Source organism: Salmo trutta, chromosome 1 (genome assembly GCF_901001165.1).
Source record: "Salmo trutta chromosome 1, fSalTru1.1, whole genome shotgun sequence".
In the NCBI taxonomy this organism is placed as follows: Eukaryota; Metazoa; Chordata; class Actinopteri; order Salmoniformes; family Salmonidae; genus Salmo; species Salmo trutta.
In genome coordinates, this window is record NC_042957.1 from 49,755,618 (window position 1) to 49,771,249 (window position 15,632).

Below are 15,632 nucleotides of genomic sequence, written 5' to 3' on the forward strand. Positions count from 1 at the left end.
CCGAGCAGGAGGAAACATAAACTCTCACGTCCCGAGCCAAGGTGGGCCACCAGTACTTTCCAGTCAGACAGCGCACCGTCCGACCGATCCCTGGATGACCAGGAGGGTGATGTGTGGGCCCAACAGATCAACTGGTCACGGACAGCAGACGGAACGTACTGATGCCCGACGGGACACTGGAGTGGAGTGGGCTCTGTACGCAACACCTGCTCAATGTCCAGCTCCCACACGACATGCGCTACCAGGCAGGAGGCCGGGAGAATGGGAGTCTGATCCATGGCCGCTCCTCTGTGTCATACAGCGCGTCTGCTTTCACATTCTGGGAACCTGGTCTGTAGGACAGGGTAAACACAAAATGGGTAAAGAACATGGCCCACCTTGCCTGACGAGGATTCAGTCTCCTAGCTGCCCGGATGTACTCCAGGTTGTGGTGGTCAGTCTAGATGAGGAAAGGGTGTTTAGCCCCCTCAAGCCAATGTTGCCACACCTTCAAAGCCTTAACCACAGCCAACAGCTCCCGGTCCCCCACATCATAGTTCCACTCCGCCAGGCTGAGCTTCTTCAAGAAGAAAGCACAGGGGCGGAGCTTCGGTGGCATACCTGAGTGCTGAGAGAGCACGGCTCCTATCCCAGCCTCGGATGCGTCCACCTCCACTATGAACGCCAAAGAGGGATCCGGATGGGCCAGCACGGGAGCCGAGGTAAGCAGAGCTCTTAGGTGCCCAAAAGCCTTGTCCGCCTCAACCGACCACTGCAGACATACAGGACCCCCCTTCAGCAGTGAGGTAATGGCCAAAACCCCTGATAAATCTCCGGTAGTAATTGGCAAACCCTAAAAATCGCTGCACCTCCTTTACCGTGGTGGGAGTCGGCCAATTACGCACGGCTGCAATGCGGTCACTCTCCATCTCCACCCCTGATGTGGAAATGCGATACCCTAGGAAGGAGACGGCCTGCTGAAAGAACAGGCATTTCTCAGCCTTGACGTACAGGTCTTGCTCCAACAGTCGTCAAAGTACCTTGCGCACCAAGGACACATGCTCAGCGCATGTAGCAGAGTATATCAGAATGTCATCAATATACACCACTACACCCTGCCCGTGCAGGTCCCTGAAAATCTTGTCTACAAAGGAATGGAAGACTGATGGAGCATTCATCAACCCGTACGGCATGAAGAGGTACTCATAATGCCCCGAGGTGGTACTAAACGCCGTCTTCCACTCGTCTCCCTCCCGGATACGCACCAGTTTGTACATACTCCTGAAATCCAGTTTAGTGAAGAAGCACGCCCCATGCATTGACTCAATCACCGTGGCAATAAGAGGTAGCGGGTAACTGTACCTCACCGTGATTTGATTGAGACCTCAATAGTCAATGCACAGGCGCAGACCTCCATCCTTCTTCTTCACAAAAAATAAATCGAGGAGGCAGGTGAAGTGGAGGACCGAATGTACCCCTGACGCAGGGATTCGGAGACATATGTCTCCATAGCCACCGTCTCCGCTTGCGACAGGGGATACACGTGACTCCTGGGAAGTGCAGCGTCTACCAGGAGATTTATCGCACAATCCCCCCGTCGATGGGGTGGTAATTGAGTCGCTTTCTTTTTACAGAAGGCGAGAGCCAAATCGGCATATTCTGGGGGAATGCGCACGGTGGAGACCTGGTCTGGACTTTCCACCGTGGTAGCACAAACGGAAACCCCTACACACCTCCCCGAGCACTCTCGCGACCACCCCGTGAGAGCCCTCTGTTGACAGGAAATGGTGGGGTTATGACGAGCCAACCACGGAAGGCCTAGTACCACGGGAAACACAGGAGATGAGGAAGAGGCTGATTCTCTCCTCGTGACCCCCCTGCGTCTCCATGACCAGGGAGATGGTGGCTTCCCTGATTAACCCAGACCCTAATGGGCGACTATCCAGAGCGTGTACAGGGAAAGGTCTAACCACAGGAATAATGGGGATCCCTAAACTAAGGGCTAACACTCTGTCGATAAAGTTCCCAGCTGCACCTGAATCGATGAGCGCCTTATGCTGGGAATGCGTGGAAAACTCAGGAAAACAAACAGGTACAAACAGGTGGACAACAGAGGACTCTGGATGAGAGTGGTGCAGACTCACCTGGGGTGATGCCAGAGTGCACTGCCTGCTGCCTCAACTCCCAGAGGGACCAACCCGGCACCGACCGGCAGTGTGCCCTCTGCGACCACAGATGGTGCACGTGAAGGCCCCTACTCCAGCCTCCCTACGCGCAGCCCCTCCCAGCTCCATGGGCACCGGAACCGACAGAGCCCCCTCTGGACGTCCGCGGGTGACCAGCAGGTTATCCAACTGGATGGACAGATCCACCAGTTGGTCAAAGGTGATGGTGGCATCCCTGCAGGCCAACTCCCGTCAGACGTCCTCACGCAGGCTGCATTGGTAGTGGCCGATGAGGGCCCTGTGTTCCATCCTGCTCCGGTGGCCAAGGTCCGGAATTCCAGTGCGAACTACTGTGCACTCCTCGTCCCCTGCCTCAAATGGAAGAGCCGTTCCCCCGCGGCTCTCCCTTCGGGTGGATGGTGAAAGCAGCGGGTGAACTCCTCGAAGTGGTCCAACGCCGCGTCGCCTTCTCCCCATACGGTGTTTGCACACTCCAGAGCTCTCCCCGAGAGGCATGAGACGAGGGCGGACACTCTCTCCCTTTCCGAGGGAGCTAGGTGAACGGTGGCCAGGTATAAGTCCAGTTGTAGGAGGAACCCCTGGCACTGTGCTGCTGTCCCGTCATATTCCCTGGGAAGGGAGAAACGCATCCCACTGGAACTGGATCCGGACGGGTAGAGGTAACCCCGGTTGAGCTGGTCGAGGCGCTGGAGAGACTTCCTGTCTCTCGCAGCGGTCCATGGTCTGGACAACGCGATCCATCATGGCACCGAGATGATGCAGCATTGCTGAGTGTTCCTGGACACGCTCCTCAACTCCTCTGACCGGGGTACCTGCTCCTGCTGACTCCATGGTGGGTGGGTGATTCTGTCAATGGTGTAGGTACTGGGAGAGGAGTCAGGTGCAGGAGAGCAGAGAGTTGTGAACAGGCGCGCACTTTATTTAGGCAGGAGAAACCAACAGACGGAAGTCACTGCGTCGAAACCTCCATCCAATATGAAAAGTGCAAAAACGCGCAAACAGTCACAATAATAAAGTACAAACAAATAAACATACCTCGTGAATAAAAACACGGAATAAACGCACACCAGAAATAGCGGGTCAAAAATGACACGTAACAATCACACACAAAGACATGAGGGGGAACAGAGGAATAAATGCATGTAGTGTGACTGGGGAATGAAAACCAGGTGTGCAGGGAACAAGACAAAACGAATGGATAAATGAAAAATGGAGCGGCGATGGCTAGAAAGCCGGTGACGTCAACCGCCGAACGCCGCCCGAACAAGGAGAGGAGCCGACTTCAAAGTCGTGACAACGTTAGACTCCAGATGTTAGGACAGCAATTTCAATTAAACATATTGTTAAGCACCATATTACATTTTGAATCTGTGTTTTACAGATAATAGTAAATGAATCACACATCACATAATATTCAGGCAGGTGTCATTCAAAGATATGCAAAGAAAGAACACATAATATCCATTCATACAGTATCGAAGAGACTTGATGAGGCTATACATAGAAGAAACACATTTGAATACATTTGAAATGCAGTGTAGTGATGGGAGGGAAGGAAGTGACTTCTGCAATTAGGAGATAATTACTCACAGTTAAGATGACATTTTGACACTGCAAGCTTTTATCTGCATATGAGTGTGTGTGTGTGTGTGTGTGTGTAAGAGAGAGAGAGAGAGAGAGCCCTGTGTGTCCCTGAGCCCTGTGTGTCCCTGAGCTCTACTGTATGTGTGCGTAGAAGGGTGTTTGTAATCTCAATCTCTATGTAATCTGTGAGGTAGGTGACCCATCAAGGCTCCTGTTAACCCGAACAGAGTTCATTTTGCACCATGCCAAAACAAGGATGCCATGACCCCTCCATAGCCTTTGCTTATTGAATGAAAGAGTTACATCAGAGGGCCAAGTCACTTCTCTTAGTTACTGGGACGACTATTAGGTGTAAGGCTGTGCTTATTTAGCCAGCAGCCTGCATTAAAGTGAGAAAGATTATTGTGCCGGCTAGGGCACTAGCCAAATGATGAGGTGACAACCAGGTTTTAGCAATAGGGTGCTTTTCGGGTTCTCTATTAATATAATGGCGACAAACAACTTCCAGTTAATGTGAACATTTGATGTGTATTGTTTACCATCAATATACAGTACTTCATTAAATTGACCGGGAAGAGAGAAAGGACCTCAATGATGTACTTAGATTGCACCAACAAAAATGTCTGCCGGAAGAACTTCAACGCTGGCTGACGGCTGAATAAATACTAGCAAAAAGTAACTTGCATTAGTGAGCAGTCCATGTTATGCAGTAGGCCTATCAAAACATGTCAGCTAAAAAAAGGAAATAGAACTCTGTTAAATATTTCATGACTTTTTATGAGTGCAGTAAAATGAATGGCCAACTCCTCTCTTCAATTAAATGATTCCTGACTCTGTCAGTAGGCCTAGTACAGTACATTATTGAATGTGAATAGCTGCTAAAAATGTCCAGCTATAGCAATTAAGAAAGACAATCACACTTTAATTACCCTGGTCTTAAGTATCCTCGCTATTAAAATGGAGTCATTCAATGGATTTAATACGTCAATCATGGCTATATAATCCCTGTCTCATTAGAAACCAGCTTTAAAATAAAATGAATATGAGAAAATGCAGTTGAGAATGGGAACAAAAGACGGCTAGGTATGTGCTGAAATGTAGGAGTTAACACTGGGGATGAAATGTACTTTTAATTAAATCCTGCCAGAGTCACACAATCACGCTTATCTCCCCTATGTGGGGGCGCATAAAGAGACAAAATTCCATACACAGTTTTACAAGAACATAAAACAGATATTAAAATGGTAGTGCTTTACCTCCAGAGGTATTCATGAACAATGAATGAGCTTGTTCTTTCTTTTTAATTTGCATGATCGGCCACTCCTATGCTTTTCTCTCGCTGTCTTTCTGGCACAAAACTAAAATCTATAATGTCCTAATTGGAAAGGTTATGTACAGTATCTGTGCAGTGTGCAATGATTAATCATTTTTTCAGCAAGTCTACTGCATGAGTGCATGAATACAAATGACTTTGCATTTTGTTAGAAGAAACATTTTGACTTAAAAGTACACTCAGCGATATGACATAGACGCAGAAAGTAAACAGCAAAGTGGCTTCATTTCCGCAACAACTAAGAATGTTGAAACGCGAGGCTCAACTTCTCCGCTGTTTTGGTCCCGTGGCTACCACGCTGTAAACAGCGTGAAGCAAACCCGTGCACAATCAGACACTGTGTGTGACCGTACGAGAGCAAAGTCATACGTCTCATCATCTGTGGCGCTGTTCATGGCAACCCCATTTCGCCGAGTCTACCTTTAAAAAGCCTGTAATGTCAGTTTCACTGCATCTGTTTAATTTGCCATTCAGTACCATTCATTCAGTGTTACATATGAATCAGCCTGGACTCATAGATTAGATGTAACATAGTAAATGTAGATCCAGACCCTCAAATTATTAGGATATGTTAGGTTTGGTTACATAAGACAAAATGTTACTTAAGGCAAAAATGAAAGGAGGTTGGTTGGTTGGTTGGTCGGGGTGGGCGTATAACACGAACGTCTAGCAACCCAAAGGTTGCGTATTCAAATCTCACCACGGACAATTTTAGATAGTTAGCAACTTTCTACTTTTTAGCTACTTTGCAACTACTTAGCATGTTATCTAACCCTTCCCCTAACTCTAACCCTAACCTTAACCCTTTTAGCTAACCCTAACCTTAACCCTTTAACCTAACTTCTAACCATAACCCTAACCTTAACCCTAACACCTAACTCCTAGCCCAGCAAACGTTAGCGTTAGCCATCTAGTTAATGTTAGCAACAATAAATTAGAATTTGCAACATATCATATGTTTTGCCAATTCGTAACATATTGTATTAATTGCAATTTGTAACATATCATACAAAAGGATGATGGAAATCCCAAAATGAATGCATACCATACTGTCACGTATACTCCCTCTCCGGCGCTCGAGGTCACCAGGCTGCTCATTATTACGCACACCTATCATCATTGTTACGCGCACCAGCGCCTCATCAGACTCATCTGGACTCCATCACCTGCCTGATTACCTTCCCAATATATGTCACTATATATGCCTGATTACCTTCCCTATATATGTCAACTTCCCTATATATTTCACTCTTTGCCTAGGTGTTATTGTTTCTGTTCCACTGTTCATGTCTGTACGCTACCTGTGTGTTTTGGTCTATGTTAATTTAGTTGTTAAATATACTCCTTGAACTTGCTTCCCAACGTACATGTTACAGAATATCGCCTCACCAAAGGGAAGCATCAGGGAGTGTTTTTATTTTTTTTGTTAGTGTAAGTGACTGGCTCTTCAGGCTCCTGCGCCTCAGCCTGGCTCTTCAGGCTCCCACGCCTCAGCCTGGCTCTTCAGGCTCCCGCGCCTCAGCCTGGCTCGTCAGGCTCCCGCGCCTCAGCCTGGCTCGTCAGGCTCCCGCGCCTCAGCCTGGCTCGTCAGGCTCCCGCGCCTCAGCAGAAGTGACCGGCCCGTTCCTGGTCCCCTGGTCAACGTCTTGAGGCTGGAGCCACGCATCAGGGAGGGGATACTGTCAGGTATACTCCCTCTCCGGCAATCGAGGTCACCAGGCTGCTCATTATTATGCATACCTGGCACCATCGTTACGCCCACCAACGCCTCATCAGACTCACCTGGACTCCATCACCTGCCTGATTACCTTCCCTATATATGTCACTCCTTTGGTTCTTTCTCTAGGTGTTACTGTTCCAGTGTTCATGTCTGTACGCTACCCGTGTTTCTGCTTTTGTTCTATGTTCATTTAGTTATTAAATACACTCCCTGAACTTGCTTCCTGACTCCCAGCGTACACGTTACACATACGAAATGTAACATACAGTATCATATTCCAAATGAAGTGTGTCGGATTTATATACAGAATAATATGAAATGCTGTTAGAGGGGGTTGTGTGAATCTACGTCACACCTTGGAATGGAGATTGGAGATCCAACACAGCAGGGCTAGACTAATTCTGTTCTTGAAAACCAGACCAAACGTTGTAGGCTATAAAGTAGGCAAACATCTTAACTGTTGAGGGGATTTTAAAAAATGGCTCTGTCATGTAGCAACAGCTAATCATTAATATGCATCAACAGCAAGCAGAGCTACTACACCCCCAATATTTGCCACATCCATATGGTCTACAAGGTGACAGCTGCTCCTTCAGTCAGGAAGAGATGAGTGAAGAGAGGGGCCTGCCTATGTTAGTCAAATGAAAGGGAACGTAGCCCCGGTGACAAAAATGCAAGCTTTGCACATTTTTTCAGGTGGAAGCGATGCAGTGAGACTCCCCTGAAGTCTGCCAGTGCAGCGCCAGAATGATGCACAAAGAGTCATCTCTGTGAACATGACACAAAATGTCAAATAGACCAGGCTCAGCGGAATTGTTATGTGCTCTCCTGAGGGACGCTCAGACTGAGGACGAAGATAACATGAAAGGAGAGTTCTTCGTGGAGGTTTGACCTTATCGAGCACCCCTCAGTTGAGTGTCCTTGAGTCCCGCTACCTGGGGTTTCACTTTCAGATAGCAGGCCTTAGCAGAAAAAAACACCTTGTTGTTTGAAAGGAAAAGGGTCCAACTCTGATGTAAATAAATAAAAACATAGGTTACAAAGGTGTATGGTGTGAGATTATCAGCATGGCTACCAAATTCTCCAAGTAGAAGTATTTCATCAAAGTTCACTAAGAATAAGAAATCAGAAAGGTCACACACAGACAGGGTTGGTTGTTAGTCTACAATTTCCATTTCAGGTTTATCTTTCTTTTTGTCTGTTTAAGACAGTCTTAGAAAGTTAGCTGGATAACTTTATATGCTATGTTGTCATATTTGATGACAGACCTTGACAAGAGGAATGGTTCCCTCCCTTGTGTTATGTAGCTTACCCAACTGCACGAATGCGCAAGGTGCACAAGACCTAGATGAAACACTATATATGCAAATGTATTTAGACACCCCTTCAAATTAGTGGATTTGACTATTTCAGCCACACCCATTGATGACAGGTGTATAAGCAATCTCCATAGACAAACATTGGCAGTAGAATGTCCTTACTGAAGTGCTCAGTGACTTTCAACGTGGCACCGTCAATGATCTGTCCTCGGTTGCAACACTGACTACCGAGTTCCAAACTGCCTCTGGAAGCAAGATCAGCACAAGAGCTGTTCATGAAATGGGTTTCCATGGCCGAACAGCCGCACACAAGCCTAAGATCACCATGCGCAATGCCAAGTATCTGGAATAATGAATCATGATTCATCATCTGGCAGTCTGATGGACAAATCTTGTTTTGGCGGATGGCAGGAGAACGCTACCTGCCCCAATCCAAATGTAAAGTTGGATGGAGAAGGAATAACGGTCTTGGGCTGTTTTTCATGGTTCAGGCTGTGCTGCTGGACACTCCTGATATCCATCCAAATCCGACGCATTCTGAAAACTGAGTGCAAGTAGGTCTATGTCCGGCTTATTTTATGAAACATTTATAACAATGGCCACATCCCAACGGTACAACAGATTTTGCAATCAACTCAATGAATCAAATCAGACTCACCAAAATTAAAAACTCAGTTTTAGTTTCTTCTCCTTTATTTTGCAGTGAGGTAGGCCTAGGATGTGGTCCAAACACTTAAAAGACACACCCTCGTCCACTTAACCTCCCTCGCCTTATGCCCTTGGGGGAATCCCTGTCGCCATCGTGGAGGGCGGTCCAAATTATTAGCCAAACAAGGGAAGTTTGCAACGTAAGCCCCACAGCCCTCGTTTTTCAGTCGGCTTTGCGAGTGTACAATTATATTCACTCCGTGGCCTAAAACTCCCCATAATTCAATTTGCAACGATTGTACATCCGCTAAGAAAAGTCTGCGAAAACTTATAAACAACCTCAATTGAGAAGTCAACATACAAGTGTAAGTAAAAACAAATGCAAATAAGTTTGAAAATGTGCTACTAGTGCACATGACGGCACAAACACGTCTTGTAAATAGCAAATATGTTTTTGTTTGGTTATCTTTTGGAAATTGTAGAAATAAAACATTTTCCTTCTTCAGAAGTTCCAGCTAGGCAGGCTAACGTTAGTTAGCTAATTAATTTGCAAGCTATCAAACAGTAGGCGTATATATTAATAATTATATATTTAATATAAGTACACATGCACTCATAGTTGACTGTAGCGCATATAAAGCACCTACAAGCTACCGGTGGCTGAAAACACAATCATCACGGGATGAACAAGTGACGAATTTCTGACCAAGGGTGGTCCATTTGAAAATCATTCCTTCCTCCATCACCCCTTGCCCTGCAAGTGTATACTCAAATCAAATCAAATGTTATTTGTCACATACACATGGTTAGCAGGTGTTAATGCAAGTGTAGCGAAATGCTTGTGCTTCTAGTTCCGACCATGCGGTAATATCTAACAAGTAATATAACCTAACAATTTCACAACTACTTTATACACACAAGTGTAAAGGAATGAATACGAATATGTACATAAAAATATATGAATGAGTGATGGCCGAACGGCATAGGCAAGATGCAGTAGATGGTATAGGGTACAGTATATACATATGAGATGAGTAATGTAGGGTATGAAACATACAAAGCGGCATTGTCATGATACATCATCAGAAGTGTCCACTTAATTTGAGAGCTGAGGGAATAGGGTGTCTTTTAAGTGTTTGGACCGCACACTAGGCTACTTTTCCTTTCCCCACCACAAGAGGAGCATTTGAGATTACCTTCTAAACATTGTGGCAGAGTGTAGTGCGGCCTAAACCGAAAACAATATGCTATGCTGGTTTAATATAAATACGCCTACTTTAACACACAAAATGAACGATTTTTCAAACTTTCAGTGGGAAAACAGGTAAACCCACAGTTGCAGCTGCTTCTCTATAGTATTTCCCGCCCTTTGAATACAGGTAATTATCATTGTTTCCACTCCTTGTACTCCGTGTCATATGCCAAAGAGACTGGCCTTTCAGTAATTTCAACTTTCAATATGCTGTTTGACAATGTGGAAACAGACTGATACCCAGACTAGAATTCATACTCCGAAGATGGAATATGCCATTGCCATACCTTTAGTTTAGACACATCCAAAATCAGTTTTTATCACAATCATGATTGTGTTTACAAATGTAAAAACCAATGCACACAGGCTCAATATGGCTGATCTCAGATCTGCCCTTAGAAGCGACAGGACCTGCAGCGTGATTTCATTCTTCAGTGGCAGTGCGCATGTGCGAAATTTAGAGAGGGACGCTTGAGAAACTGAAGCTGCAGACGATATCTATGCTTATAATTAACAGTCTTCAATAAAGGTTAGTATTGAAGTTCACGGCAAACGGATCCCAAGAGGCACACGGTGTGAAATATTTCACCACTATTTAGAAAATCTATAGGTATCTGACTTTTTTTTAACGAACAACGGTAGCAATAGCAGAATCCTGTCGATGTTTCAGTGCGGCCTCGGCATATCCTAGATCTGCTTGCCGATATGAAATGCCACAGCAGCGGGGCGAAACTTTGGCTCTTCAGCCTGCATTAGCCCAATAGAAGGTTATCTAACCTAAAACATGTCTGAGATTCTGGTTGTTGTAATAGAGAGCTTGGTCAAAATTGTCGAATTAAAGCTTGGTCAAAATGTTCTTGCACTTTCATTATGCTGTGTTTTGACTTCATCCTAGCGATATATGCTTGAGAATACTCTTTGGAAATTATGTTTATTTTGCAATAGAGTAATCATGTGGCGTAATGTTTACTTTTCTCAATGTGTTGCTTACATGTCTTTTTTTGGTTTCAGAACAGAAAGAAAACCATGTCAACTCAGCCTCTCATCAGATCAAAGCAGACCGAGAAATCAATCAATGGAATATCCACACAGGTTGTTTGCACAGAATTCAGTAACTACATATTTATAGTTCTCACACAGTATGGAAAGATTGGCACTTTAGTATCAATCACACCTGACTCCAGATCAGGTGATATCAGCACTGCCATGTTCACCACCAAAGTATTGCTGGGAAAAGAAGAGGTAAGCAGCTAGACACCACTGGAATTTTTCTTAATATTAGTAGCATTGTATTACCGTAATTGACTACTATGAGTATGAGTATGGCTGGCTACACTGTTCCTCACACACGGTCTTGTTTTATTTCTCTCTGCAGGCTTTGACACATGTCTGTGCCAAAAACTTGGCAACATTTGTGTCACAAGAGGCAGGCAACAGGCCTGTTCTACTGGGGTTGGCACTCAAGGACAGTTCCATAGGAGCAATAAAGGCCATGAAAGATGTCATCAAAAGTTGTCAAGTCTGGTAACTATTGGTACAGGGAACGAGCAACAGAATAGCTTACCTGGAAAGACAATTTAAGAATTTAATTTAACAAATTTTTTCCTCAATGTTTTTCCATCCTTTAAAAATGTATTTTGTTATCTGTTGTTACTTCTAAGCATGATGTGGTAATAAATGCCATATAAATGGGAAGGTTATGTATTATAAATGCCTATGGAATTTGGGGGATTGAGTGGGAGCCAATGGCCACAAACTGATTCTGTTTGAGACAACCATCTCGATTTTAAAGCCACACTCTAAATACTGTTAGTGCACAACTAACACAAATATAAATAAAGGAGCAAATGCATCTCATTCCCATGAAATTCCCATGCAAAATAGCATTTGATTGATTGCTATGATATAAAAGTTTGGGGTCACTTAGAAATGTCCTTGTTTTTGAAAAGAAAAAGTGTCCATTAAAATAACATAAAATTCATCAGAAATACAGTATAGATATTGTTAATGTTGTAAATTACTATTGTAGCTGGAGACGGCAGATTTTTTATGGCATACAGAGGCCCATTATCAGCAACCATCACTCCTGTGTTCCAATGGCACGTTGTGTTAGCTAATCCAAGTTTATCATTTTAAAAGGCTAATTGATCATTAGAAAACCGTTTTGTAATTATGTTAGCACAGCTGAAAACTGTTGTCAAAGGCGCAATAAAACTGACCTTCTTTAGGCTTGTTGAGTATCTGTAGCATCAGCATTTGTGGGTTTGATTACAGGCTTAAAATGGCCAGAAACAAAGAACTTTCTTCTGAAACTCATTAGTCTATTCTTGTTCTGAGAAATGAAGGCTATTCCATGTAAGAAATTGCCAAGAAACTGCAGCTCTGGTACAACGCTGTGTACTACTCCCTTCACAGAACAGCGCAAACTGTCTCTAACCAGAATAGAAAGAGGAGTGGGAGGTGCACAACTGAGCAAGAGTGTCTAGGTTGAGAAACAGACGCCACACAAGTCCTCAATTGGAAAAGTTCATTAAATAGTACCCGCAAAACACCAGTCTCAACGTCAACAGTGAAGACGTGACTCCAGGATGCTAGCCTTCTAGGCAGAGTTCCTCTGTCCAGTGTCTGTGTTCTTTTGCCCATCTTAATCTTTTTATTTTTATTGGCCAGTCTGAGATATGGCTTTTTCTTTGCAACTCTGCCTAGAAGGCCAGCATTCCGGAGTCCCCTCTTCACTGTTGAGACTGGTGTTTTGCAGGTACTATTTAATGAAGCTGCCAGTTGAGGACTCGTGAGGCATATATATATATATATATATATATATATATATATATATATATATATATATATATATATACAGTTGAAGTTGGAAGTTTACATACACCTTAGCCAAATACATTTAAACTCAGTTTTTCCCAATTCCTGACATTTAATTATAGTAAAGAATTCCCTGTATTAGGTCAGTTAGGATCCCCACTTTATTCTAAGAATGTGAAATGTCAGAATAATATTTGAGAGAATTGTTTATTTCAGCTTTTATTTCTTTCATCACAGTTGGGTGAATTTTGGCCCATTCCTCCTGACAGAGCTGGTGTAACTGAGTCGGGTTTCTAGGCCTTGCTCGCACACGCTTTACCTTCAAACTCAGTGTCTCTGCTTGACATCATGGGAAAATCAAAGAAATCAGCCAAGACCTCAGAAAGAAAATTGTAGTCCTCCACAAGTCTGGTTCATCCTTGGGAGTAATTTCCAAACGCATGAAGGTACCACGTTCATCTGTACAAACAGTAGTACACAAACATAAACACCATGGGACCACGCAGCCATCATACCGCTCAGGAAGGAGACACGTTCTGTCTCCTAGAGGTGAACGTACTTTGGTGCGAAAAGTGCAAATCAATCTCAGAACAACAGCATAGGACCTTGTGAAGATGCTGGAGGACACAGGTACAAAAGTATCTATATCCACAGTAAAACGAGTCCTATATCGACATAACCTGAAAGGCTGCTCAGCAAGGAAGAAGCCACTGCTCCAAAACCGCCACAAAAAAAGCCAGACTACAGTTTGCAACTGCACATGGGGACAAAGATTGTACTTCTTGGAGAAATGTCCTCTGGTCTGATGAAACAAAAATATAACTGTTTGGCCATAATGACCATCGTTATATTTGGAGGGAAAAGGGGGAGTTTTCCAAGCCAAAGAACACCATCCCAACCATGAAGCACGGGGGTGGCAGCATCATGTTGTTTGGGTGCTTTGCTGCAGGAGGGTCTGGTGCACTTCACAAAATAGATGGCATCATGTGGATATATTGAAGCAACATCTAAAGACATTAGTCAGGAACTTAAAGCTTGGTAGCAAATGGGTCTTCCAAATGGACAATGACCCCAAGCATACTTCCAAAGATGTGGAAAAATGGCTTAAGGACAACAAAGTCAAGGTATTGGAGTGGCTATCACAAAGCCCTGACCTCAATCACATAGAAAATTTGTGGGCAGAACTGAAAAAGCGTGTGCGAGTACGGAGGCCTACAAACCTGACTCAGTTACACCAGCTCTGTCAGGAGGAATGGGCCAAAATAAATTCACCCAACTTATTGTGGGAAGCTTGTGGAAGGCTACCCGAAACATTTGACCCAAGTTAAACAATTGAAATGCAATGCTACCAAATACTAATTGAGTGTATGTGAACTTCTGACCCACTGGGAATGTGATGAATGAAATAAAAGCTGAAATAAATCATTCTCTCTACTATTATTCTGACATTTCACATTCTTAAAATGGAGTGGTGATCCTAACTGACCTAAAACTTTGGAATTGTTACTAGGATTAAATGTCAGGACTTGTGAAATACTGAGTTTAAATATATTTGGCTAAGGTGTATGTAAACTTCCGACTTCAACTGTATGTAAATAAGGTATTTCTGTTTATTTTTAATACATTTGCAACATTTCTAAACTGTTTTTGATTTGTCGTTATGGGGTATTGTGTGTAGATTGCTGAGGATTTTTTTAATCCATTTTAGAATAAGGCTGTAATCTAACAAAATGTGGAAAAAGTCAAGGGGTCTGAATACTTTCCAAAGGCACTGTAAAAAAAAAAAGTTAATATTTTTATTTAATCTTTATTTAACTAAGTAAGTCAGTTAAGAAGAAATTATTTTTCACAATGACAGCCAAACCCGGGCTACGCTGGGCCAATTGTGCGCCACCCTATGGGACTCCCAATCACGGCTGGATGTGATACAACCTGGACTCGAACCAGGGACTGTAGTGTTGCCTCTTGCGCTGAGATGTGGTGCCTTAGACCCCTGTACCACTCGGGAGGCTGATTTACACTGATGTCCCCAATTCTGATCTTTTGCCCAATTATTGGCAAAATAATAATTGTTGCAAAGATCAGAATTGGCTTAGTGTGTAAACACAACCTAGCTGTAAGGAGTTCACACTGGACTTGATTCTTCAGTGAAGGCTAATGCAACACTAGAATAAACACTATGCACATAATAAATAAATATAAATATATATATAGAACAAAAATATCAACACAACATTCAACAATTTCAAAGATTTTACTGAGTTACAGTTCATAGAAGGAAATCAGTCAATTGAAAGAAATGTATTAGGCCCTAATCTATGGATTTCACATGACTGGGCAGGGATGCAGCCATGTGTGGGCCTGGGAGGGCATAGGCCCACCCACTTGGGAGCCAGGCACAGCCAATAAAAATGAGCTTTTCCCCACAAAAGGCTTTATTACAGACAGAAATAGTCCTCAGCAACTCCCCCACCTCTCCTCAGACGATCCTGCAGGTGAAGAAGCCGAATGTGAAGGTCCTGGGCTGGCGTGGTTACACGTGGTCTGCGGTTGTGAGCCCAGTTGGACATACTGCCAAATTCTCTAAAATGACGTTGGAGGCAGTTTATAGTAGAGAAATTAACATTCAATTCTCTGGCAACATCTCTGGTGGACATTCCTGCTGTCAACATGCCAATTGCACACTCCCTCAACTTGAGACATCTGTTGCATTGTGTTGTGTGCACATTTTAAAGTGGCCTTTTATTGTCCCCAGCACAAGGTGCACCTGTGTAATGATCATATTGTTTAATCA

General features: G+C 43.9%; 1 protein-coding gene across 1 annotated transcript; it reads left to right on the plus strand.

Moving 5' to 3' along the window:
• Positions 1-10,436: 10,436 nt before the first annotated feature.
• Positions 10,437-11,889, plus strand: LOC115198442 (proteasome assembly chaperone 3). Its single transcript, XM_029760388.1, has 3 exons — positions 10,437-10,550; positions 11,033-11,263; positions 11,397-11,889. The coding sequence occupies exons 2-3, from the start codon at positions 11,048-11,050 to the stop codon at positions 11,547-11,549; spliced, it is 369 nt and encodes a 122-aa protein (XP_029616248.1). The 5' UTR covers positions 10,437-10,550; positions 11,033-11,047; the 3' UTR covers positions 11,550-11,889.
• Positions 11,890-15,632: the final 3,743 nt, after the last annotated feature.